This window comes from Chiloscyllium plagiosum, unplaced genomic scaffold, assembly GCF_037043375.1.
Source record: "Chiloscyllium plagiosum isolate Xiang-an unplaced genomic scaffold, Cpla_swu_hap1 HiC_scaffold_24, whole genome shotgun sequence".
NCBI lineage: Eukaryota > Metazoa > Chordata > Chondrichthyes > Orectolobiformes > Hemiscylliidae > Chiloscyllium > Chiloscyllium plagiosum.
The window spans coordinates 61506377-61533087 of NW_028270162.1; the positions used below are offsets into that span (position 1 = coordinate 61506377).

The 26711-nt window shown below is 44.2% G+C and overlaps 2 protein-coding genes across 7 annotated transcripts in view; both read left to right on the forward strand.

Moving 5' to 3' along the window:
- The window catches only part of LOC122562872 (tRNA (32-2'-O)-methyltransferase regulator THADA), a 236575-nt gene extending 234802 nt beyond the window's left edge, over window positions 1-1773 (forward strand). For all 6 annotated transcript variants that reach the window (XM_088000251.1, XM_043716172.2, XM_043716173.2 and 3 more), the window contains one exon: window positions 441-1773. In XM_088000251.1, coding sequence (XP_087856377.1) covers window positions 441-703 — 263 coding nt within the window. In that variant the 3' untranslated portion in view covers window positions 704-1773. The remainder of the gene's footprint in view (window positions 1-440) is intronic.
- A 5115-nt stretch (window positions 1774-6888) lies between these two features.
- The window catches only part of c8h22orf15 (chromosome 8 C22orf15 homolog), a 36191-nt gene continuing 16368 nt past the window's right edge, over window positions 6889-26711 (forward strand). The window contains exon 1 of the mRNA XM_043715326.2: window positions 6889-7246. Within this exon, the coding sequence (XP_043571261.1) occupies window positions 7222-7246 (25 nt within the window). The 5' untranslated portion in view covers window positions 6889-7221. The remainder of the gene's footprint in view (window positions 7247-26711) is intronic.

Genomic DNA, 26711 nt, shown 5'->3' on the forward strand with positions numbered 1-26711 from the left:
AACTCTCTACCACTAGCCTGGTTCTCCTACCTTCAAGCCTGGTGCTCCTACCTATCCAGATGACGTGCTGTCCCTGGATTCTTGCTGATCTAATCTTGCTAACTAGTCTACTACTCAGAACCTTATCGAATGCCTTACTCAAGTCCATATAGACAATGTACGCAGCTCTGCCTTCACCACCCTTTCACACCTTAAGACAGTACAACACACATTGCTCTTTCACACTCTGGGACAGTGCATTACTCCGTGTTCTTTCACACTCTGGAATGGTACATTGTGCTCCACCTTTTGACAGTTCTTTCGGTCTGTAGGATCGTGTGTACACCTTGTCCTTTCCTTTCTCACCCTCTCTGTTCACACTCGAGGATAGTAGGTTAGAGATGTTGCTGTTATGTTGTTTGCAGTAGTCCTGGCCAATAATAATCTCCTTTCTGTTGCAGGGATCTTTCTAGTCGAATGCTTAAATGTTCTGGCTGCTGCCAACTTTTACCCTGCACTTGTGGGACTTCTTGTGAGACTGAATGTTCTCTTCCATCATCTTCAAACGCTTGAATCTCTCAATGTGGACACATCTGACATTGGTGGCCCTTCATACAGACTGCAGGCTGACCTGGAGCAACTGCACGGACTAATCACCCAGGCTGGATTAATCCCAGTCAGTATGGGATTAGATACATGGAAGAAATCAATCACTGGGAGGTGACAATATATCAAATTATAGATTTTCAACAGCACCTCTGAACAGTGACCTTATCTCCCACCATCACCCCCTGCAACTGCCTTACACATAATCGCAGTGGAGTCATTGCCTCACTCAAAAGCACAAGAAATAGGAACAGTAGACAATTATGGACTGCAATGCTGTTATGAACACAACTGATCTTACAGTTTCACCTCCACTTTCCTGCCTGTTCCCCATATCAATTCCCCGAAGGACCAAAAGTCTCTACATTCCAGCCACAGATATGTTCAGCAGTAGAGTTTCCACAATCTTCTGGAGCAGAGTATTTCAAAAATTCACAACCCTTTGAAGTAATTTCTCCTCATCTCTGTCCTAATTGCTACACCCTTTTATTATGACTGTGACTCCAGACTTCTAGATTCCTCAGCCAGAAGAACTCACTGATGGTGTCAACCCTTTCAAGCTTATGAATCACAATGAGATACACCAGTCGCACAGACTGAGTGGAGTCATCATGAAGTATGGTTTTCCTCAACTCACACTCCGGTTTTCACATTTCAACTTTTTAAAATTAAGCACGTTGTAAAATCATTCCAGGTGAAATCAAAGATGGAATTTATTAACAAAATATTCAAATCGCAGTGGAATTTCTTTGCTACTTCATAAACACATGCAAACACTCACGACATTAAGGAAGATAGGACATTAGCACTGAAAAAATAAACGACTGACCATACCTCCAAGGACATTCCTCAGAGTATTTCCAACACCCAACTATCTTTAACTGCTTCAGCAATGACCTTCCCTCCATCATAAAGTCAGAACTTGGAATGTTCTCTGATGATTGCACAATTTTCAGCACCATTTTTGACTCTTTAGATACTGAAGCAGTTCATACCCATATGCAGCAGGATCTGCACAGTTTCTAAATTTTAGCTGATAGGTAGCAAATAACATTCACACCACACAATTGCAGGCAATGCCCATCTCCAACAAAAGATAATCTAATCCTTGCCCCTTAGTATTACCATCACTGAACCTCACACTATCAACATCTTGGAATGATTCCAATTAAACCTGTTGGACTATAACCTGGTGTTGTGTGATTTTTAACTTTGAATATCTTGGAAGTTATCATTGACAGCTTGTGCCTAGGACACAACCCTGAGGAACTTGTGCAGAGATGTCCTGGAGCAGGGATTATACATCTTCATATATACTTTGTATGACTCCAGTCAATGGAGAGTTTCCCTTTGGCTTCATTCTTACCTTGGTGTCCCACATCTTTGCTATTGAAGTTAACAATCATAGGGTAACATTTCCCATCAACAATAGCAACAATTTAACCAGTTTAGTTAGAAGTGAGAAGGTGAAGGGAATATTTAATAGAGATCTTTGAAATTGTGAAGACAATTGATTTGTAAAAAATTAAAGGCATAACATAGAATGATAGAATCCCCACCGTGTGGAAGCAGGCCTTTCGGCCCATCGAGTCCGCACTGACTCTCCGACGAGCATCCTACCTAGACTCACCCCATACCCTGTCCACCTGCATTTCCTGAGGCTAATCCACCTAACCTACACATCTTTGGATACTATGGGCAATTTAGCATGGTGAGTCCATCTAACCTGAAACCATCTTTGGATTGTGGGGAAAGATTTTGGTCTCTCATATCAAGGAAAATCATACTGGCGTTGCAGGCACTGCAGAATTCGCTAAACTGATCCCAGGTATGCAGGAGCTGTTGTTCAAGGAGAATGGATTTTAAATTCAATTAATAAAACAATCTGAAGTTGAATAATAGTCTCAGTAATGGTGGTTGTGATAGCATCGCTTGTTGAAAATGAAGGGCCATCTGTTTCACTAATACCATTGAGGGAAAGAAATCTGCCATCCTTATCTGGTCCAGCCTACATGTGATGCTTTGCAGTTGACTCTTAATTGCCCTGTGAACGTGCCAAGATTGCCACACAGCTCGAGAGCAATTAAAGATGGTCAGCAAATGGTAGCCTCAGCAATGCCCATGTTACATATAAAATTAATGGATAGTTTTTTGATTTCATTTTTTGTAGGATGTGGTTATAGCTGCTTGGCCAGCATGTAATGCTCATCCCGAGTTGCCCTTGAGACGATGGTGGTGAGCTGCTGTCTTGAGCCGCTGCAGTCCACATGCTGTGAAATGACCCATAATGCTATTAGGGAGGGAATGCCACGATCGTGACCCAGGCCTTGAGTGTCATTGGAGCTGCACTCATCCAGGCAGTTAGAGAGTATTTTATCACACTCTTTACTTATAATTTTTTTAAATGCTGGAACAGGCTTTGGGCAGTAGACTCCCCAGCCTTTGACCTGCTCTTGTAGCCACAATATTTATATGGCTGGCCCCATTCAGTTACCGGTCAATGGTGACTTACAACGTAGTTGACGATGCTCTCCACCGCCTCTCCTCCACTTCCCACTCCTCCGCCTTTGAACCCCGCCCCTCCAATCGTCACCAGGACAGAACCCCATTGGTCCTCACCTACCACCCCACCAACCTCCAGATACATCGTATCATCCTTCGACATTTCCGTCACCTCCAAACAGACCCCACCACCAAGGATATATTTCCCTCCCCTCCCCTATCAGCGTTCCAGAAAGACCACTCCCTCCATGACTTCCTCATCAGGTCCACACCCCCCACCAACCCGACCTCCACTCCCGGCACCTTCCCCTGCAAACGCAAGAAATGCAAAACTTGCGCCCACACCTCCCCCCTCACCTCCCTCCAAGCCCCCAATGGATCCTTCCATATCCATCACAAATTCACCTGCACCTCCACACACATCATTTACTGCATCAGCTGCACCCGATGTGGCCTCCTCTACATTGGGGAGACAGGCCGCTTACTTGCGGAACGTTTCAGAGAACACCTCTGGGACACCCGCACCAACCAACCCAACTGCCCCGTGGCTGAACACTTTAACTCCCCCTCCCACTCTGCCAAGGATATGCAGGTCCTTGGCCTCCTCCATCGCCAGACCATGGTAACACGACGCCTGGAGGAAGAGCGCCTCATCTTCTGCCTAGGAACCCTCCAACCACAAGGGATGAATGCAGATTTCTCCAGCTTTCTCATTTACCCTCCCCCCACCTTATCTCAGTCCCAACCCTCGGACTCAGCACTGCCTTCTTGACCTGCAATCTTCCCGACCTCTCCGGCCTATCACCTTAACCTCCTACCGCATTCCCAACCCCCCTCCCCCAAGTCCCTCCTCCCTACCTTTTATCTTAGCCAGTTTGGCACACCCTCCTCATTCCTGAAGAAGAGCTTATGCCCGAAACGTCAATTCTCCTGCTCCTTGGATGCTGCCTGACCTGCTGCGCTTTTCCAGCAACACATTTTTCAGCCAAGATGTTGATAGTGTGAGGTTCAGTGCTGGTAATGCCATGGGGCAAGGATTAGATTATCTTTTGTTGGAGATGGGCATTGCCTGCATTTGTGTGGTGTGAATGTTGTTTGCTACCTATCAGCCAAAATTTAGAAACTGTGCAGATCCTGCTGCATATGGGTATGAACTGCTTCAGTATCTAAAGAGTCAAAAATGGTACTGAAAATTGTGCAATCATCAGAGAACATTTCAACTTTTAACTTTATGATGGAGGGAAGGTCATTGCTGAAGCAGCTAAAGATAGTTGGGTCTTGGACAATACTCTAAGGAATTAAGGCTCCTGCAATGCAGAGATAGTGGTGAGCCAACAGTCAGTGTTCAAGTCCCACTAGTCCAGAAGTGGGCAATAACATCTCTTAACAGATTGTTTAGGAAAATATCTACGCTGAGGAACTCCTGCAGAGATGTCCTGGAGCTGAAATGATGAGTCAAGTGCAGTTGTAAGAAATGCAGTGATGAAAATGTCAGTGTCATGTGAACTGAGGTAGGAGTTGATTGCAGCTGTTGTGGAGTTGGGAATTGATAGTCTCAGCTGACACATGATAGGAAACTCATCTTGGAATCTGTTACACCAAGGTGTTTAGAACAGTTCAGTTCAGGTTCAAACATTTGCCAAGGTGTGTGATAGGGAGGTGATGGCATTGTGATATTATCGCTAAACTATTAATCCAGAAATTCAGCTAATGTTCTGGTGACCCGGATTCTAATCCCACTATGGCAGATGGTGGAATTTGAATTCAGTTTAAAAAAATCTGGCATTAAGAATCTACTGATGACCATGAAACCATTATTGATTGCCTTTCCTGAAGGACATTAGTGAGCCAGATGGGATTTTCTGACAATGTGGTTGACTCTCAACTGCCCTCTGAAATCATCTAACAAGCCACTCAGTCTCAGCAAAGAAATGAAACTGGACTGACTACCTGACATTGACTTAGGCAGCAGAAACAGCCCTGTCAACCCTGCAAAGTCCTCCTTACTAACTTATGGGGATGCATGCCAAAATTGGGAGAGCTGTCTTTCAGACTAATCAAGCAACAGCCTGACATAGTAAACTCACAACACTCTACTTACAATGTCCCAGGCACCACTATCACCATCCCTGGTTATGTTTTGTTCCACTGGCAGGACAGATCCAGCAGATGTGGTGGCATCATGGTATGCAGTAGAGAGTGAGTTGCCTGGGAGTCTTCAACATTGACTCCAGACCCCATGAAATCTCATGGCTTCAGGTTAAACATGAGCAAGGAAGCATGCTGATTACCACATGCTGTCCTTCCTTGCTAGTAAATCAGTACTCCTCCACTTAGAACAACACATGAAAGAGGCATTAAGGGTGACAAAGGTGCAAAATGTACTCTGGTGGACAATACAATGTCCACCACAAAGAATGGCTCAGTGGCAGCACTACTGATTAAGTTGAACTGGTCTTAAATGACATAGCTGCTAGACTGGGTCTGCCACAGGAAGTGAAGCAGTCAACATGAGATAAAAACATACTTAACCTCATACATGCCAATTTGCTGGCTGAAGATGCATCTGTCCATGCCAGTATTAGTAATAATGACCACCACACAGCCCTTGTGGAGTCAAAGCCTTGCCTTCACATTGAGGATACCCTCCAAAGTGTTGTGCGGCATGATCTAAATGTTAAATGTGCTAAATGACTCAGACTTGGAACAGGTCAAGCAACTTAAGACTTGGCATCCATGAGGCTCGGTGGGACATGAACAGCAGCAGAAATTTACTCCAACACAATCTGCAACCTCATGGCCCAGCATATCTACCACTCAACCATTACAATCAAGCCCAGGGAACAACCCTGGTTCAATGGAGATTGCAGGAGGGCATACCAAGAGCAGCACCAGTCTTACCTAAAATGGGGTGTCAATTTGGTATCGCTACCAAACAGGACTATTTGCATGCCACACAACATAAGCTGCAAGTGATAGACAGAACTAAACAATTCCATACCAACAGATCAGGTCTAAGCTCTGTAGATATTGCAAAAGCTATGGGCCCTGACAACAGTACAGTTACAATGCTGGCATTTATGCAGCAATGTCCAGGTATGTCCTGTACATTGGTTATGGCTGTTAGAGAACAGTCAGCTCAGCTCCTGAACATCTCAGCAGGAGTTCCTCATGGTGGTGTCCTAGGTTTAACCATCTTCAGCTGCTTCATCAATGACTTTCCCTCCATCATAAAGTCAGAAATGAGAATGTTCAGCAATGATTAAAAGTTCACCATTCACAACTCAACAGTCCATTTTGAAAAGCAACAAGACCTAGACAATATCCAGGCTTTGGCTGACAAGTGGCAAGTAACATTTGCGCCACACAAATGACAGGCGATGACCATCTCCAGTAAGAGACAATCTCACCACAACCCCATAACATTCAATGGCATTACCATCACTGAATCCCCAACTGTCAACATCCTGGAGGTTATCATTGACCATAAACTCAACTGGACTTGCCACATAAACACAGTGGCTATAAGAGCAGGTCAGAGGCTAGGGATATTGCAGCAAATAACTCACCTTGTGACTCCCCAAGAATGTCTATCGTTTACAAAATATAATTCAGCACTGATAAAGTGTTCCCCACTTGCCTGGATGAGTGCAGATCCAACAAGACCCAACAAGCTTGATACCATCTAGGACAAAGTATCTGGCTTGATTGGTACCACATTCCTACAGTTTCCTCCCTAAGGATGTGGTGGGTCACCCTACAGTTTAAGGACTCTAGTGCTTCGAGTTGAAGCTGATGATCACCTTCTCAAGGGAAATAGGGATGCGCAAGAAATAATGGTAAATCAGTGGCGCTCACATCCCAAGAGTGAATATAAAAAAAAGGAGATGGTAGCTAAGGAAAAGAGTTTGATTGTTCTGAGAATGACTGGCAGAGTCTGAGTGTGTGCTTTTATTTTTGTTTTCCTGCAGACTGTAATCCCCACAGTTAAGTGTGGGCTCAGATTACAATCTTCCACTATTTCAATTGCATCTCCCCACACAGGAACACAGATCTAGTTAACTGCATCGAGCAGCAGTTTCCAGCATTTGATGTCCTCAGAGACTTTCTCAACTGACATTTTCTCGATCAAGAATGTTTGTCACTGTTAAGTATGGAGGTAGGTGGAAGTTCCTGGTTACTCCATGCCCATTTGGATTTGGATTTGATTGATGTGGCTGTGTTGCTCACATTGTGAAACCTCTATTATGCTAGACAAACCAGATAAACTGCTGAGGCCAGCAGTGTAGGGATGAGAAATATTCACAAGGGAAGGATCTAACTGACAGATTTCATAGAAACTATTTCCGTTGGTTTGGGATTTGGAACAAAAGCTCTTAATGTGAACAGCAACTTGTATTTGTATAGCCTCTTTTAAGTCATAACGTCCCAAGTTACTCTACATGGTACTAAAAAAGGACAGTTGTTAACCAGCCTGCTGAGGCAATATTGAGGTGATGAACAAAGTTTGGTCAAAGTGGCAGCTTTCAGTGAGCATTTCAAAGGAAAAGAGAGGGAGACTAAGACAAAGAGATTTAAATTGTATCCCAACATCTATATCTCAGCAGCTGGGGGCACTACCACAGCGATTAAAATGAGAAAGTCACGAGAGGCCAGAAGTAGAGGAGATTACGCAGGTAAAGAGGGATAGATCATGCAGGGAATTTTAAAATTGAGGCATTGTTTGGGACCCAGTATCAATGAATAAACACAGAGGTGTTAGGGGACTTTACGTAAGTAAGGAGAAGGGCAGCAAAGGTTTGGATGAGGTCAGTTTTATCGAGGGTAGAACCTAAAAGAATGGTCATGAGTGCAAATAAGTCACAGAGGTGGAGGAGAGAGAGTAGATCTCAGTGTTGGTGCAGACCTGTGGTGGAAGCTGATCTCCAGATCAACTTTCACACCAAGGTTCTAAACAGCCTTATTCAATTTAAGACCATGGCCAGTACAGTAAGTCCCTGTTTAATGTTGTGTTTTAGCTTTGCTCCGTCAATGAGGTGTGTATTCTCATTTAATATTGCAAGATTTGTTTTAAAAAATTCTCGCAATCAATCTGTTCTGAGACATTATTACACACCACTTGGAGCAGGTTGTTTTCATCATCTGATACACAGCTGTATGACCTAGACAATACCATTTTAGTGTGACCTCTCCCCCTCCCTGACTCTCCAACCTCTGACCTCTCCCCCTTCCTGATCCCAAACCTGTGAACTCTCTCCCTCCCTGACTCTCCAACCTCTGACCTCTCCCCTTTCCTGATCCCAAATCTGTGATCTCTTCCCCAAACCTCCTATCACACTCCCTGGCAGTCCAACTAGTGACCTCTTGCCCTCCCTGATCCTTCTACTAATGATCTTTCTCCTTTCGTGAGTGTCTGAAATGCAGCCTCCCCAACCCCTTGTCTGTAAGACCATGAATCAGAGGGTCAGGGAGAGGATTAGTCTTCAATGACCAGCATTTATTGCCTGTGCTTAGTTGCCTTTGAGAAAGTGGTGAGCTGCCTTCTTAAACTATTGCAGCGCATGTGCTGTAGGTTGCCCCACAATGCCCTTGGGGAGGGATTTCCAGTATTTTGACATAGTGACAGTGATGGGGTATGTGGCTTGGAGGAGAACTTGGAGAAGGTGGTGTTCCCATGTATCTGCTGCCCTTGTCCTTCTAGATGGAAGTTGTCTTAGGTTTGGAAGGTGCTCTTTCATGATCTTTGGCGAATTTCTGGAGTGCATTTCACAGATAGTACACACTGCTGCTACTGAGTATTGGTGGTAGAGGGAGTGGATGTGGTACCAGTCAAGTGGGCTGCTTTGTCCTTGATAGGGTCAAGCTTCTTGAATGTTGCTTCTACCTGGTTTGGCTTGTGACCTAACACAGGGTGAGGCTGCCTCTGTTTGCAAACAACTTGGTGGAGGCAGTTGCAGAGGACAAGCTGTGATGGGCGTTGGAGCTGACTCCTGCAAAAGGAACAACCGTTAACATACCCATGTACATCCCATGCCAAAGATGCTGCTTTTGACCACACCTCCAGATATCTTAACTTGTAAAACCACTGAGGACTAGACTAGTCAAACTCAGTCGATCTTTGCTGTATTAATTGATGCATGGGTTTTCTGTGTATACCCTACCAACTCTCTCTCTCACACACACAGTTAGATTCTGAGCTGAACTCCCTTAGTATTCACACATATCCTGCAGTATTTTCCAGATGAGACAAAATAGTGAAGCCACAGGAAGTATACTTGGCTTCTTAAGAAAAGGCAACTGCTTCTGACCTCGGGGCAGAATAGCTCCGGTTGGTGGAGAGTTCTCATGATATCTACCTTGCTGTTTAAAGTTAATTATTTTAGTTTGTTCATTTAATGTTGAGAGTCATTGGTTTGACTAGCATTTATTTTCCATCCCAAAACACCCTGGAAAAGATGGTGGTGAGCTGCCTTCTTGAACAACTACAATCTATATGATATAAGGACACCCAAAATGTGTTTAGATAGGGGATTCCAGGATTTTAACTCAGCCACATTGAAGGAAGGCAAATTGGATTGCGGAATACAGGGTTAACGGTAGGGTTCTTAGTGAGGTGGAGTAACAGAGGGATCTTGGGGTTTATGTTCATAGGTCTTTGAAAGTTGCCACTCAGGTGGATAGAGCTTGTAAGAAGGCCTATGGTGTATTAGTGTTCATTAGCAGAGAGATTGAATTCAAGAGTCGTGAAGTGATGTTGCAACTGTACAGGACTTTGGTTAGGCCACATTTGGAGTACTGTGTGCAGTTCTGGTCGCCTCACTTTAGGAAGGATGTGGAAGCTTTGGAGAGGGTGCAGAGAAGATTTACCAGGATGTTGCCTGGAATGGAGAATAGGTCGTACGAGGATAGGTTGAGAGTGCTAGGCCTTTTCTCATTTGAACGGCGAAGGATGAGGGGTGACTTGATAGAGGTTTATAAGATGATCAGAGGAATAGATAGAGTAGACAGTCAGAAACTTTTTCCCCGGGTACAACAGAGTGTTACAAGGGGACATAAATTTAAGGTGAAGGGTTGAAGGTATAGGGGAGATGTCAGGGGTGGGTTCTTTACCCAGAGTGTGGTGGGGGCATGGAATGCGCTGCCTGTGGGAGTGGCAGAGTCAGAATCTTTGGTGACCTTTAAGCGGCAATTGGATGGGTACATGGATAGGTGCTTAAGCTAGGACAAATGTTCGGCACAACATCGTGGGCTGAAGGGCCTGTTCTGTGCTGTATTGTTCTATCTTCTATGAAGGCAATGCACCCAAGGGGGTGAGTGGCTTTCAGAGGAACTTGCAGCTGGTTGAGAGGCTATGATTCTGCTGCCCTGGTCTTTCTAGATGTTCATGGTCGCAGGTTTGGAAGATAATGTTGAAGGAGCCTTAGTGAGTTATTGCATTGCATATTTTAGAAGGAACATCTTGTTAATTCTGTGGACTGTATTAAACACCACCTAATATGATGATGCAGTTATGGACTTCACAGGGATGGTGGCAGCAAAACAAAGTCCAGAGAACTCCTCCATAATGCTGAGCAGTTGTGAAGATTCATGATGCAACAGTGCAGATTGCTGCCACTGTGTCACTGGTGAATGGGGTACCAGTCAAGTGAACTGCTTTGTGTGAAGGGTATTGATCTTTTGGAATGCTGTAAGTGGAGAGTGGAGGATATTTCATTATGTAGGAATGCTGAACTTAGGAGTAGTAGGTCTTTCAGCCCTATGAACCTGCTCCACCATTTAATAAGATCATGGCTGAACTCCACTTTCCTTTCTGCACCTCATAATCCTTGACTCCTTTGTCTGTCAAAAATCTAATGCATAAATAAAACATTGTGTTAGCATTGTTTCTCTGAGTTTACTCTTGATTCCTATTGATTCCAACTTTGCTCAGGCTCCTTCATGCTACTCAGTCAAATGTAACCTTGAAGGCAAGGGCTGGCACTCTCACCTCACCCCCTGGAGTTCAGTTCTTTTGTGCATGAAAAGCTGTGTGGCCTTGGTGAAATGCTTCTGAATGTTAGTGAGCGGGTTATTGAGAAGCAAGTGCTACTTATAGCATTGTTGATGGCCCTTTTCATTGCTGCTGATCAAGAATAGACTGGTTTGCTGATAATAGGCAAGTTGGATTTGTCCTGCTTTTTGTGTACAGGGCATGTCTGGGCAATTTGCCACATTGTGTGTGTTGTTATCGCATAGTAACCAAGATCAGTCTTGTCACATCTACATAGTGCCACGTGTATCGAGATATTATCGCCATAGCTGCATTAAATGTGCAGAGGATGTCACACTTTTGATAATGTTCCAGCATTAATTCAGCTGTAAGCAGAGTGTTCAGATCTGCAGTAAACCTGTAACCCGACAGTTTTTGTGCCTGAAGAAGGTTCACTAACATTAACACTGTATTCTGATCACAGATGCTGCCAGACTTGCTGAGTTCTTCCAGCCTTTTTTTTGTTTGTTTTATACCCAGACATTGTTGGCACTACTGCCCTGACTTAGCTTTTCAGTTTTACTACAGCTGTAAAGAGACAGAGAAACCTTAGATGGAACAAGGTACTAGCAGCCAGTCAATGTCAACAAACCTGTAGCCAATTAACTTCTGCCACTTAATGGTGCTGCTGTTTGTCCTCTGAGGCTCTGGGAGATATGTTATTGTTTGCACTGCAGAATTGAACTGAAGTAACCTCGAACCAGTGTGACAGTACTATGGCTTTAAGAGGTGTATTTTGATCTGCTTTTTTTACGGAGAGGTTGAGAAAGAGGTGGTCAGTGGTCTTTTTCAAACCAACAACTTAAACAGCCTGTGAGGCCTTGAGGTTTTATTTTTAAAGTTTGAACACAACATCTTAAAAATAAGAAAACGTTGGGGTCTAGGTTATCTTCTTAATATAGAACAAAGAAAATTACAGCACAGGTACAGGCCCTTCGGCCCTCCAGGCCTGCGCCAATCGTCCACTGATAACACATTCCAGGCCTTCACCACCCTCTGCGTAAAGAACTTTCCACGCATATCTCCCCTAAACTTATCCCCTTTCACCTTGAACTTGTCACCTCTAGTAATTGAGTCCCCCACTTTGAGAAAGAGCTTCTTTCTATCCACCTTGTCTATATCTCTCATGATTTTGTAGACCTCAATCAGGTCCCCCTCAACCTCCATTTTGCTAATGAAAATAATCCTAATCTACTCAACCTGTCCTCATAGCTATCACCTTCCATATCAGGCAACATTCTGGTGAACCGCCTCTGCACCCTCTCCAAAGCATCCCCATTCTTTTGGTAATGTGGCGACCAGAACTGTACACGGTATTCCAAATGTGGCCGAAACAAAGTCATATACAACTATAACATGACCTGCGAACTCTTGTACTCAACAGCCCATCCGATGAAGGAAAGCATGCCGTATGCCTTCTTGACCACTCTATCAAGCTGTGTTGCCACCTTCAGGGTACATGGACCTGAACACCCAGATCTCTCTGTATATCATTTTTCCCCAGGGCTTTTCCATTTACCATATAGTTCACTCTTGAATTGGATCACTCACATGTACTCAGATTGAACTCCATCAGTCATTTCTCTGCCAAACTCTCCAATCTATCTATATTCTGCCGCATTCTTTGACAGTCCCTTTCGCTATCTGTTACTCCACCAATCTTAGTGCCATCTGCAAACTTGCTAATCATTCCACCTATATCTTCCTCCACATCATTTTTGTATATCATAAACAACAGTGGATCCCTATGGAGCACCACTGGTCACAGTTCTCCATTTTGAGAAACTCCCTTCCACTACTGCTCTCTGTCTCCTGTTGCCTAGTCAGTTCTCTATCAATGTAGGGGAGAAAGTGAGGTCTGCAGATGCTGGAGATCAGAGCTGAAAATGTGTTGCTGGAAAAGCGCAGCAGGTCAGGCAGCATCCAAGGAACAGGAGAATCGAGGTTTCGGGCATAAGCCCTTCTTCAGGAATGGCTAAGCCTGAAGAAGGGCTTATGCCCGAAACATCGATTCTCCTCTCTATCAATGTAGCCAGTATACCCTGGACCCCATGCGATTTCACATTCTCCATCAGCCTACCATGGGGACCCTCATGAAACGCCTTACTGAAGTCCATGTATATGACATAGAGTCATAGAGATGTACAGCACGGAAACAGACCCTTCGGTCCAACTCGTCCATGCCAACCAGAAATCCCTACTCAATCTAGTCCCACCTGCCAGCACCTGGCCCATATCCCTCCAAACCCTTCCTATTCATATACCCATCCAAAGCCTTTTAAATGTTGCAATTGTACCAGCCTCCACCACTTCCTCTGGCAGCTCATTCCATACATGTACCACCCTCTGCGTGAAAAAGTTGCCTCTTAGGGACTCCCCCACCCCAGGGAAAATAATTTATCCTATCCATGCCCCTCATGATTTTGTAAACCGCAATGAGGTCACTCCTCAACCTCTGATGCTCCAGGGAAAACAGCCCCAGCCTATTCAGCCTTTCCCTATCGCTCAAATCCTCCAACCCTGGCAATATCCTTGTAAATCTTTTCTGAACCCTTTCAAGTTTCACAACATCTTTCTGATAGGAAGGAGACCAGAATTGCACACAATATTCCAACAGTGGTCTAACCAATGTGCTGCACAGCCACAGCATGACCTCCCACCCCTGTACTCAATACCCTGACCAATAAAGGAAAGCATACCAAACGCTTTCTTCACTATCCTATCTACATGCAACTTCACTTTTAAGGAGCTATGAACCTGCACTCCAAGGTCTCTTTGTTCAGCAACACTCCCTAGGACCTTAACATTAAGTGTATAAGTCCTGCTAAGATTTGCTTTCCCAAAATGCAGCACCTCGCATTTATCTGAATTAAACTCCATCTGCCACTTCTCAGCTCATTGGCCCATCTGATCAAGAACATGTTAGAACATAGAAGAATACAGCGCAGTACAGGCCCTTTGGCCCTCGATGTTGCGCCGATCCAAGCCCACCTAACCTATACTAACCCACTATCCTCCATATACCTATCCAATGCCCGCTTAAATGCCCATAAAGAGGGAGAGTCCACCACTGCTACTGGCAGGGCATTCCATGAACTTACGACTCGCTGAGTGAAGAACCTACCCCTAACTTCAGTCCTATATCTACCCCCCCTTAATTTAAAGCTATGCCCCCTTGTAATACCCGACTCCATACGCGGGAAAAGGTTCACACTGTCAACCCTATCTAACCCCCTAATCATCTTGTACACCTCAATCAAGTCACCCCTAAACCTTCTTTTCTCTAATGAAAACAGCCCCAAGTGTCTCAGTCTTTCCTCATACAATCTTCCTTCCATACCAGGCAACATCCTGGTAAACCTCCTCTGCACCCGTTCCAGTGCCTCCACATCCTTCCTATAGTATGGCGACCAAAACTGCACACAATATTCCAGATGCGGCCGCACCAGAGTCTTATACAACTGCATCATGACCTCAGGACTCCGGAACTCAATTCCTCTACCAATAAAAGCCAGTACGCCATATGCCTTCCTCACCGCACTATTTACCTGGGTGGCAACTTTCAGAGATCTGTGTACATGGACACCAAGATCCCTCTGCTCATCCACACTACCAAGTATCCGACCATTAGCCCAGTACCCCATCTTTTTGTTATTCTTCCCAAAGTGAATCACCTCACACTTAGCTACATTGAATTCCATTTGCCACCTTTCTGCCCAGCTCTGCAGCTTCTCTATATCCTGCTGTAACCTGCCACATCCTTCCTCACTGTCAACAACTCCTCCGACTTTCGTATCATCCGCAAACTTGCTCACCCAACCTTCTAACCCCTCTTCCAGGTCATTTATAAAAATGACAAACAGCAATGGTCCCAAAACAGATCCTTGCGGAACACCGCTAGTGACGGCACTCCATGAAGAAACTTTGCCATCAACTACTACCCTCTGTCTTCTTCCATCCAGCCAATTCCTAATCCAAACCTCCAACTCACCCTCAATGCCATATCTCCGTATTTTCCGCAGTACCCTACCATGGGGAACCTTATCAAACGCCTTACTAAAATCCATATATACCACATCTACCGCTTTCCCCTCATCAACCTCCTTCGTCACCTTTTCAAAGAATTCAATAAGGTTTGTGAGGCACGACCTGCCCTTCACAAAACCATGCTGACTATCCTTGATCACATTATTCCTATCCAGATGTGCATAAATCCTATCCCTTCCAATTCTCTCTAAGACTTTGCCCACAACAGAAGTGAGACTCACCGGCCTATAGTTACTAGGGTTATCCCTACTCCCCTTTTTGAACAAGGGAACCACATTTGCTATCCTCCAGTCTTCTGGCACTACTCCTGTAGACAAAGAGGACATAAAAATCAAGGCCAATGGCTCTGCAATCTCCTCCCTTGCTTCCCAGAGAATCCTAGGATAAATGCCATCAGGCCCAGGGGACTTATCTATTTTCACCTTTTCCAGGATTTCCAACACTTCTTCTCTACATACCTCAAAGCCATCCATTCTACTTATTTGTGACTCAGTATTCACATCGACGACAATGCCCTGTTCCTGAGTAAATACTGAAGAAAAGTATTCATTCAGTGTCTCCCCAATCTCTTCCGCCTCCACACGCAACTTCCCACTACTATCCTTGACTGGACCTATTCCTACCCTAGTCATTCTTTTATTCCTAACATACCTATAGAAAGCCTTAGGGTTTTCCCTAATCCTACCAACTAAGGACCTTTCATGTCCCCTCATTGCTGCTCTTAGCTTTCTCTTCAGGTCCTTCCTGGCTACCCTATAACTCTCAATCGCCCCAATTGAACCTTCACGTCTCATCTTGAGATAGGCCGCCCTCTTCCATTTAACAAGGGATTCCAATTCCTTATTAAACCACGGCTCCCTCGCACGACCCTTTCCTCCCTGCCTGACAGGTACATAATTATCAAGGACACTCAATAGTTGCTCCTTGAACAAGCTCCACATATCATTTACACTCTTGCCTTGGAGTCTACTTTTCCAAGCCACACATCCTAAGTCATGCCTCACTGCATCATAATTTCCCTGACCCCAGCTATAACTCTTGCCCTGTAGTACACACTTATCCCTCTCCATCACGAGAGTAAAAATCACCGAATTATGGTCACTATCCCCAAAGTGCTCACCTACCTCTAATTCTAACACCTGGCCTGGTTCGTTACCCAGAACCAAATCCAGTATGGCCTCACCTCTTGTTGGCCTGTCTACATATTGTGTCAGGAAACTCTCCTGCACACATTGAACAAACACTGACCCATCTAACGAACTTGAGCTACAGCTTTCCCAATCAATATCAGGAAAGTTAAAGTCCCCCATAACAACTACCCTATTACTGTCACTCATCTCCTGAATCACCTTCCCTATCCTTTCTTCAATGATTCTAGGACTATTAGGAAGCCTGTAAAAGACTCCTAACAGGGTGACCTCACCTTTCCTATTCCTAACCTCAGCCCAAACTACCTCAGATGGCAAGGCCTCATCCATCGTCCTTTCCACCACTGTAATACTATCTTTGACAAGCAATGCCACACCTCCCCCTCTTTTACCCCCACCTCTGACCCTACTAAAACATTTAAATCCTGGAACCTGCAACAGCCAATCCTGTCCCTGTTCTAGCCATGTCTCCGTAATAGCCACAACATCGAGGTCCCAGGTACCAACCCACGCTGCAAGTTCACCTACCTTATTTCGTATACTTCTTGCATTGAAGTATACACACTTCAAGCCACTTTCCTGTTTACAGGCACCCTCCTTGGAAATTGATGCCATGTTCCTAACCTCCCTACACTCCAGGCCCTGCACCCTGAAGCTACAATCTGGGTTCCCATGCCCCTGCAGAGTTAGTTTAAACCCCCCCCAAGAGCACTAGCAAACCTCCCCCCAAGGATACTGGTGCCCCTCAGGTTCAGGTGTAGTCCATCCTGTTTATAGAGGTCCCACCGTCCCCAGAAAGAACCCCAGTTATCCAAAAACCGGAATCCCTCCCTCCTGCACCATCCCTGTAGCCACGCATTTAAGTGTTCTCTTTCCCTATTCCTCGAATCTCTATCACGTGGCACGGGTAACAAACCAGAGACAACAACTCTGTTCGTTCTAACTCTGAGCTTCCAACCTAGCTCCCTGAAAGCCTGTCTAACATCCTCGGCACTCGTCCTACCTATGTCGTTGGTGCCAATATGGACCACGACTTCGGGCTGCTCCCCCTCCCCCTCCAGGACCCGGAAAACACGATCAGAGACATCACGTACCCTTGCACCTGGGAGGCAACATACCAAACGTGAGTCTCTCTCGTTCCCACAAAACCGCCTATCTGTGCCCCGAACTATCGAGTCCCCAATTACTACTGCTCTGCTCTTCTTCACCCTTCCCTTCTGAGTAACGGGGACAGGCTCCGTGCTAGAGACCTGAGCCCCGTTACTTACCCCTGGTAAGTCATCCCCCCCACAAGTATCCAAAATGGTATACTTGTTCTTGAGGGGAACGGCCGCAGGGGGTCCCTGCACTGGCTGCTTCCTCCCAGTCCCCCTCACTGTCACCCATCTATCTGCCATCTTTGGAGTTACTACTTCCCTATAACTCTGATCTATGACCCCCTCTGCCTCCCGAATGATCCGAAGTTCATCCAACTCCAGCTCCAGTTCCCTAACACGGTCTTGGAGGAGCTGGAGATGGGTGCACTTCCTGCAAGTGTAATCGGCAGGGACATCGATGGCATCCCTCACCTCATACATGTTGCAGGAGGAACATTGCACTGCCTTCACTGCCATCCCTCTAAAGCTAACTTTTATTTAAAAAAAAACAAAAAAAACTGGGTCTAAAGAATACAACAAGCAAAATTCAGCACTTACCTACTTACCACAACAGATGTTATTATTAGGTTAGAGGAGGAGGGCGGGTGGGAGGCACTACCCGTGTAGTGCCTCGGGTTCCTCTCCTTCGCGCTTTTAAAGGGGGAAAAAACCTACCCAGGTAAGCTTACACTAACTGCTTCCGGGTCTCGGCTGCCCCTCTGGTCGTCGTCACTTCCCCCTGGTGCTCCCGCTCTTTCTGTGAAGGGAGAGTGAAAGAGAAAAAAAAAACACCGCTGCCCGCTACCGGTAAGTACTTTTAAAACCAAACGGTCTTACCTTCGCTGCTGCTCGCACTGGAAAATTACAAAATGTTGTAATTTTGCTGTCCATCTACAGCCTTTCCCTCATCAATCAACACTGTCGCTTCCTTAAAGAATTCTATTAAGTGGATAAAACATGAACGTCCCTGCACAAACCTATGCTGCCTATTACCGATAAGTCATTTTCTTCCAAATGTAAATAGTTTCTATCCTTCTTCATCTTCTCCAGCAGCTTCCCTACCACTGACATCAGGCTAACCGGTCTACAATTACCTGGATTATTCCTGCTACCCTTCTTAAACAACCGGGACAGCATTAGCAATTCTCCAGTCCTCCGGGACCTCACCCATGTTCAAGAATGGTGCAAAGATATCTGTTAAGGCCCCAGCTATTTCTTCTCTTGCTTCCCTCAGTAACCTGTGAAAGATCCCATCTGGACCCGGGGACTTGTCCACCTTAATGCCTTTTAGAATACCTAACACTTCCTCCCTCTTTGTGCCAACTTGACCTAGAATAATCAAACATCTGTTCCTAACCTCAGCATCTATCATGTCCCTGTCCTCGGTGAATACTGACACAAAGTACTCGTTAAGAATCTCACCCATTTTCTTTGTCTCCACACATAACTTTCCTCCTTTGTCCTTGAGTGGGCCAACCCTTTCTCTAGTTACCCTCTTGCTCCTTATATACGAATAAAAGGCTTTGGGATTTTCCTTAACCCTGTTTGCTGAAGATATTTCATGACCCCTTTTAATCCTCTTAATTCCTTGTTTCAAATCGGTCCTACTTTCCCGGTACTCTTCCAAAGCTTCATCTGTTTTCAGACAGCTAGACCTTATGGATATCCTTCCTTTTTCCTCTTAGCTCGTCTCACAATTTCACCTGTCATCCATGGTTCCCTCATCTTACCATTTCTATCCCTCATTTTCACAGGGACATGTCTGTCCTGCACTCTCTTTAAAAGCTTCCCACATCAAATGTGGATTTACCCTCAAAAAGCTGCTCCCAATCCACATTCCCCAGCTCCTGCTGAATTTTGCTACAGTTAGCCTTCCCCCAAAATAGCACCCTTCCTTTAGGACCACTCTAGTCTTTGTCCATGAATATTATGAAATTGTGATCACTATTCCCAAACTAATTTCCTGCTGAAACTTCAAACACCTGGTTGGGCTCATTTCCTAACACCAGGTCCAGTATGGCCCCTTCTCAAGTTGGACTATTTACATGCTACTCTCGAAAACCCTCCTGGATGCTCCTCACAAATCCTGCTTCATCTAGACGTGTAACACTAAGTGAATCCCAATGTTGGGAAAATTAAAATCTCCAATCACCACCACTTTTGGTTGCTCCTACATCTTTCCATAATCTGTCTACATATTTGTACCTCTATCTGACGCTCGCTGTCATGAGCCTGTAGTACAGCTCCAACATTGTTACCACACCCTTCCTATTGCTCTGCCCATATTAACTCACTTCTCGAGTCCTCCATAGTGCCTCCTTCAGAACAGCTATGATATCCTCTTACCAGTAATGCAACTCCTCCAAGTCTTTTACCTCCCTCTCCATCCTGCCTCTAGCATCGGTATCCTGGGATATTTAGTTACCAACCTTGCCCTTCCCTCAACCAAATCTCAGTAATAGCAATAACATCATATTCCCAGGTACTAATTCAAGCCCTAAGTGCATCTGCCTTACCTATTACACTTTTTGCAGCAAAACAAATGCACCTCAGACCAGCAGTCCCTTTGTGTTCATCATTTGCTCCCTGCCTACTCTCCCCTTAGTCATGCTGACTTCATTATCTAGTTCCTTACAGGCTTTAGTTACTACCTTCTTACTTCCACTAACCTTATTTGGTTCCCATCTCCCTGACAAATTAGTATAAACCCTCCCCAATAGCGTTACCAAAAGCACCCCCAAGGACACTGGTTCCAGTCCTGCCCAAGTGTACACCGTCCAATTTGTAATAATCCCACCTCCCCAAGAACCAGTCCCAATGTCCCAAAACTCTGAAGCCCTCACTCCTGCACCATCTCTCGAGCCATCCTGCCTTTTCTTTCATTTCTACTCTGACTAGCAAGTGGTGCTGGTAGCAATCCAGAGTTATTACCTCTGAGGTCCTACTTTTCAAGTTGGCTCCTATCTCCCTAAATTCGGCTTGTAGGACCCTATCCCATTTATTACCTATTTATTGGTGGCTCTATGCACCATGACAACTGACTGTTCACTCTCCCACAATATTTCAATCTCACTAACACTCAACACTGGAGCCTCCCAGGAGTGCAGACTCAGCCCCTTACTGTACTCACTGTATACCCATGACTGCGTCGCCAAGTACCAGACTAATGCCATTTACACATTCGCTGATGAGACCACCTTAGTCAGTCGAATCTCAGATGGCGACGAAACAGACTACAGACGGGAGGTGGAAGACCTGGGAAAATGGTGCACTGAGAACAACCTAGATCTCAATGCCAACAAAACCAAGGAACTTATTATTGACTTTCAGCGGGATGCTACTCATGCCGCCCCGACACATTAACAGCACAGAGGTGGAACGAGTGAAGAGTGTCAAGCTCCTGGGAGTGGTCATCAACAACAAGCTTTCTTGGACTCTTCATACGGATGCACTGGTTACAAAGGGCCAACAATGTCTCTTGTTCCTCAGGCAGCTGAGGAAATTTGGCATGACGGTGACTACCCTTGCCAACTTTTATAGGTGCACCATCGAGAGCATTCTGTCTGGATGTATCACTACCTGGTATGGCAACCATACCATTCAAGATCGGAGACGGTTACAGAGAGTGGTGAACTCGGCCCGGACAATCACAAAGGCCAACCTCTCATCCATAGAATCCATCTACCGGGCTCGCTGTCAAGGAAAAGTCACCAGCATTCTCAAAGACCCATCCCATCCTGGCAATGCTTTTCTACAACCTCTACCATCGGGGAGAAGGTACAGAAGCCTGAACACTTGTACCAGCTGGTTTCGAAACTGTTCCTACTCTACTGTTGTTCGAATACTGAATGGACTCGCAAACTCTTAACATTCACCTACACCTGTGTTTTTGTTTTTGCTGCTGTTTACCTATTATTTACTTATCAATGCTATTTAACAATGGGATCTGCTTGTATTGCCCGCAAGACAAAGCTTTTCGCTGTGCCTCAGGACACATGGCAATTCAATTCAATTCAATATCCTGCAGACAATCTGAGATATCCCTGACTAGTGCACCTGGGAGGCAACATACCATTCGGGAGTCTCATTTTTGACCACAGAACCGCCTATCTACTCGCTTACAATTGAATCCTCTATGGCTGTAGCCCTTCTACTCTTTTTCCCGCCCTTCTGTACAGCAGAGCCAGCCACGTTGTTATGAACCTGACTACTGCTATCTTCTCCTGGAGATAAAGACATTGAAGTACAATTATCAGAGACCATGATTGATCAAATAGTTGAGGCAAAATAAAAACAGGTAGACATTTTACTTCAGAGAAATTAAGTGAATTACAACACAAAGTTGAAAAACTGATGCAGTTGTATCAAAAAGCATATATAGAAGAAGAATCTGTTTATCCTAGAATGACATTATCTTAAAAATACCATCTTGGTAAGGAAATAGAGACCATCACATATTCAAATGTATGAAAAATGGGCAGAAGTTCGTCACTTTGTATTACTGCTGGGTTATAGAAAGGAAGTATTGCTAATAGCACACAAATTACCAGTAGGAGGTCATTTGGGAATAAGGAAAACTGAAACCAAAGTACAAAAACATTTTTATTGGCCTGGGCTGCATAAAGATGGAGTTGAATTTTGCATGTCATACATGTCAGGTAATTAGAAAACCTCAAGCAGTGGTAACACCAGCACCTTTTAATACCTATTCCTCCATTTGAGGAAGCTTTCACATGGGTCTTTAATTGTATAGGACCCCTACCTAAATCAAAAAGTGGGAATAAGTATTTGTTGTCCATAATGAATATGTCCACTAGATCTCCAGAAGCCAGTCCATTACACAATATCACAGTTAAAAAGATTGTAGAAGAGTTCCTCACATATTTCACTAGATACAGACTACCGACAAAAATACAGTCCGATCAATACAGTCAAATTTTACATCAAAATTATTTAGGGAAGTTATGGACAACTTAGGAATAAGCAAATCCACTGCGTACCATCCAGAATCACAGGGAACCTTAGAATGGTGGCATCAAACTTTAAGACCATGTTGAGAACTTATAGTCAAGACTATCCAGAGGATTGGGATAATGGAATTCCATTTGTACTTTTTGCACATAAGGATGCACCAAATGAATCAACCAAATTCAGTCCATTTTAATTAGTTCTTGGGCATGAGGTGAGAGGACCGCAAAAATTCATTAAGGAGAAATTGAGTCAGAATGAAAACAGATAAGAAATGATAAATTTGTCATTTTGCTAGTAGAGATGAAATATTGGGGTTACTTCCAGTGATAGTCGAACCTTTAAAAGCAAGATTTAATGGGCTTATCAAATTTAAAGGAGCTTTAGTGAAGTGAATTATTTGATAAGAATGTCAGAGGAAAGAAATCTCACAGAGTGTATCATGTGAAAATGGTCCGAGTATTTTGATAGGGAATGAAAGGAAAAGGAGAATGAATCACTTGTTACAACACAGAGTGAAGAACCAACTTCAGAGGACTCTGATTTGACCAATCCTCAAATTAAATTAGACAACAAGCTCCCTCTTGAATACATCTAATGAACTGGCCCCAACAGCTTCCTGTGAGAGAGAATTCCACAGGTTCACAACTCTCCTCTTACTCATCTTAGTCCTGAATGGCCTACCCCTTATTCTATACTGTGACCCCCAGTTCTGGACTTCTCCAACATTGGGAACATGCTTCCAGTATCTAGCCTGTTCAGTCCCATCAGGACTTTATATGTTTCTCTGAGATCTCCCTCATTCTACTAAATTCCAGCGAATATAAACCCAGTCAATCCAGTCTTTCCTCATATGTCAGTCCTGCCATCCTGGGAATCAGTCTGGTGGCCCTTCGCTGGGCTCCCTCAATAACAAGAAAGTCCTTCCTCAGACTAGGAGACCAAAACTGCACACAATACTCAAGGTGTGGCCTCACCAAGGCCCTGTATAACTGCAGCAAGACATCCTTACTCCGATACTCAAATTCTCTCGCTATGAAGGCCAGCATGCCATTAGCTTTCCTCACTGCCTGCTGCACCTGCGTGCCAACCTTCAGTGACTGTTCCACCATGACACCCAGGTCTCAGTGCATCTCACCTTTTCCTAAACTGTCAACATTCAGATAATAATCTGACTTCCTGTTTTTGTGACCAAAATGGATAACCTCACATTTATCCACATTATATTGCATTTGCCCACTCAGCCAGTCTGTCCAAGTCAATCTGCAGCCTCTTCGCATTCTCCTCATAGTATACACTGCTACCCAGCTTAGTGTCATCTGCAGATTTGAGCATGGCACTCAATTCCTTCATCCAAATCGTAAGTGTATATTGTGAATAGCTAAAGTCCCAGCACTGAACCCTGCAGTCCTCGACTCACCTACTATTCTGAAAAGGAGCCATTTATTTTAACTCTCTGCTTCCTGTCTGCTAACCAGTTCTCTATCCATGTCATCACCTACATGAGCTTTAATTTTGCTTATGAATCTCTTATATGGAACGCTGCCAAAAGCTTTTGAAAGTCCAGATAAACAGCATCTACTGATTTCTCATTTTTTACTGATCACATGCTCAAAAAATTCCAGAAGATTTGTCATGATTTCCCTTTCGTGAATCAATGCTGACTAGGACCGATTCTGTCACCACTTTCCAAATGCTCGGTTATTACATCTTTAATGATTAACTCCAGCATTTTCCCGACCACTGATGTTGGGCTAATTGGCCTATAATTCCCCTTTTCTCTCTCCCTCCTTTTATAAAGAGTGGAATTATATAAGTCTTAGAGATATGACTGTATGTCATATCCAGTCATCGAGATGGAAACAGACTCTTCAGTCCAAGTCATTCACGCAACTAGATATCCTAAATTAATCTAGTCCCATTTGCTAGCACTTGGCTCATTTCCATTTAAACCCTTCCTATTCATATACCCATTCAGGTGCCTTTTAAATGTTGTAATTTGTACCAGCCTCCACCACTTCCTCCAGCAGCTCATTCCATAGACACACCACCCTCTGCTTGATAACATTGTCCCTTAGGTCCTTTCTTATATCTTTCCCCTCTCACCCTAGCCCTATGCCCTCAAGTTCTGGATTCCACTATCCCAGGTAAAAGACGTTGTATATTTTTCCCGTCTATGATTTTATAAACCTTTATAAGGTCACCCCTCAGCCTCTGACGCTCCAGAGAAAACAGCCCCAGACAATCCAGTCTCTCCCTATAGCTCAACCCCCCCCCACGCCCAACCCTGGCAACATCCTTGTAAATCTTTTCTGAACCTTTTCAAATTTCACAACATCCTTCCTATAGGAGGGAGAACTGAATTGCACACAACATTCCAAAAAGTGGTCTAATCAATGTCCTGTACAGCTGTAACATGACCTCCCAATTCCAATACTCAGTGCTCTGACCAATAAAGGAAAGCATACCAAACGCCTTCTTCACTACCCTATCTACCTGCGACTCCACTTTCAAGGAACTGTGAACCTTCACTCCAAGGTCTCTTCGTTCATCAACATTCCCCAGGACCTTACCATTAATTGTATAAGTTCTGCTCTGATTTAGTTTTCCAAAATGCAGCACCTCACATTTATCTAAATTAAACTCCATCTGCCACTCCTCAGCCCATTGGCCCATCTGATCAAGATATCATTACACTCTGAAGTAACCTTTGCTAACCATTACACCTCCAATTTTGTTGTCATCTGCAAACTTACTAACCTCCTATGTTCACATCCAAATCATTTATATAAATGTTGAAAAGCAGTGAACCTAGCGCCGATCCTTGTGGCATACCACTGGTCACAGGCCTCCAGTCTATCCATTGGAGTTCTTCCAGAGTTTATAGAATTGTTGAAAATGATCAATAAAGCATCCACTATTTTGAGTGCCACTTTCTTAAGTATTCTGGGATACAGACCATCAGGCCCTGGGGATTAAACAGGTTTTAATCCCATCAATTTCCCCAATACCATTTCCTGACTCATAAGTATTTCCTTCAGACCCTCTGTCCCCTAACATTTCCTGAAGATTATTTATGAAGACAGATCCAAAGTATTTGTTCAACTGGTCTGCCATCTCTTTGTAGTCCATTATGAATTCACTTAATTCTAACTGCAAGGGACCTACATTTGTCTTTGCCAGACAGTTTATGGATTTCCCAATTGTGTGGTGTGCATGGAAGAGCTGGTGATTTTTAATCATCCACGGAAGTAACATTTGGAGCATCTGATAGAATTATTCCGGAACATTTCTATAGATGCTGGAATCCGAACTTAAAACAAAATATGCTGGAAATCAAAGCGAGTCATGCGTCATCCGTGGAGAGAGATCAAGCTAACATTTTGAGTCTTGGTGACTCTTCTTCAGAGCTCTGAAGAAGTCATCTAAACTTGAAACGTTAGCTTGGTCTCTCTCCATGAATACTGCCTGACCTGCTGTGAGTTCCAGCATTTTTTGTTTTCAGTAACAGAATTATTCGATTAACTTAATGGGGTGGGCTTAGTGATAAACATGAGTTTGCAAAAGCCCAAGTCAGGTTCCTGGGCCATGTTATTGGGCATGGACAGATGACCTCACAGGATGTGAAAACAGGTTATTGGAAGGTTTCCCATACCATTTACAAAAAGGTAAGTACCACAATTCCTGGAACTGTGTGGTTCCGATCAAAAATTCATACTAAATTTTCAGTGTGGTTGCACCACTGACTGACTTGATGAAGAAGTGCAGAAAATTTCACTGGACAGAAAAATGTCAGAAGACATTTGACAACCTGAAAGCTGTGTTAGCCACACCTAGGTATGCAGAACTGTGCGAGTAATGTGGACCTTGATTATGTACTCTTGCAAGACTATGATGAGAAGATAGAAAGACCTAATGCATATTTTTCCAAAAGGCTGAATATTCATCAACAGAAATATTCCAAAATTGAGATAGAGAGCTTGAATTTGGTGTTGGCATTGCAACATTTCAGCACTTATTGCCAGTACTGATCATAAGCCCTTATTTAGATGGAGCTTATTATTGCGGCCACTCAATTTGAAAATTATGCACGTGATAGGATGAGAGACTGTAATTGCCAATTATCGTCATGGCTGTGTTGACAGAAAATAAAGATGTTCGGTTGTGGAATAAATGGACTGAAGTGGACTGTAGTAGAGAATGTTTGCATGCTTAGAGTCATGTAATGTACATGTATTGTAGTGTACCATTAGAGTAAGAGGTTTTTTAAAAATGAAGCCATCTTTGTATATTGAT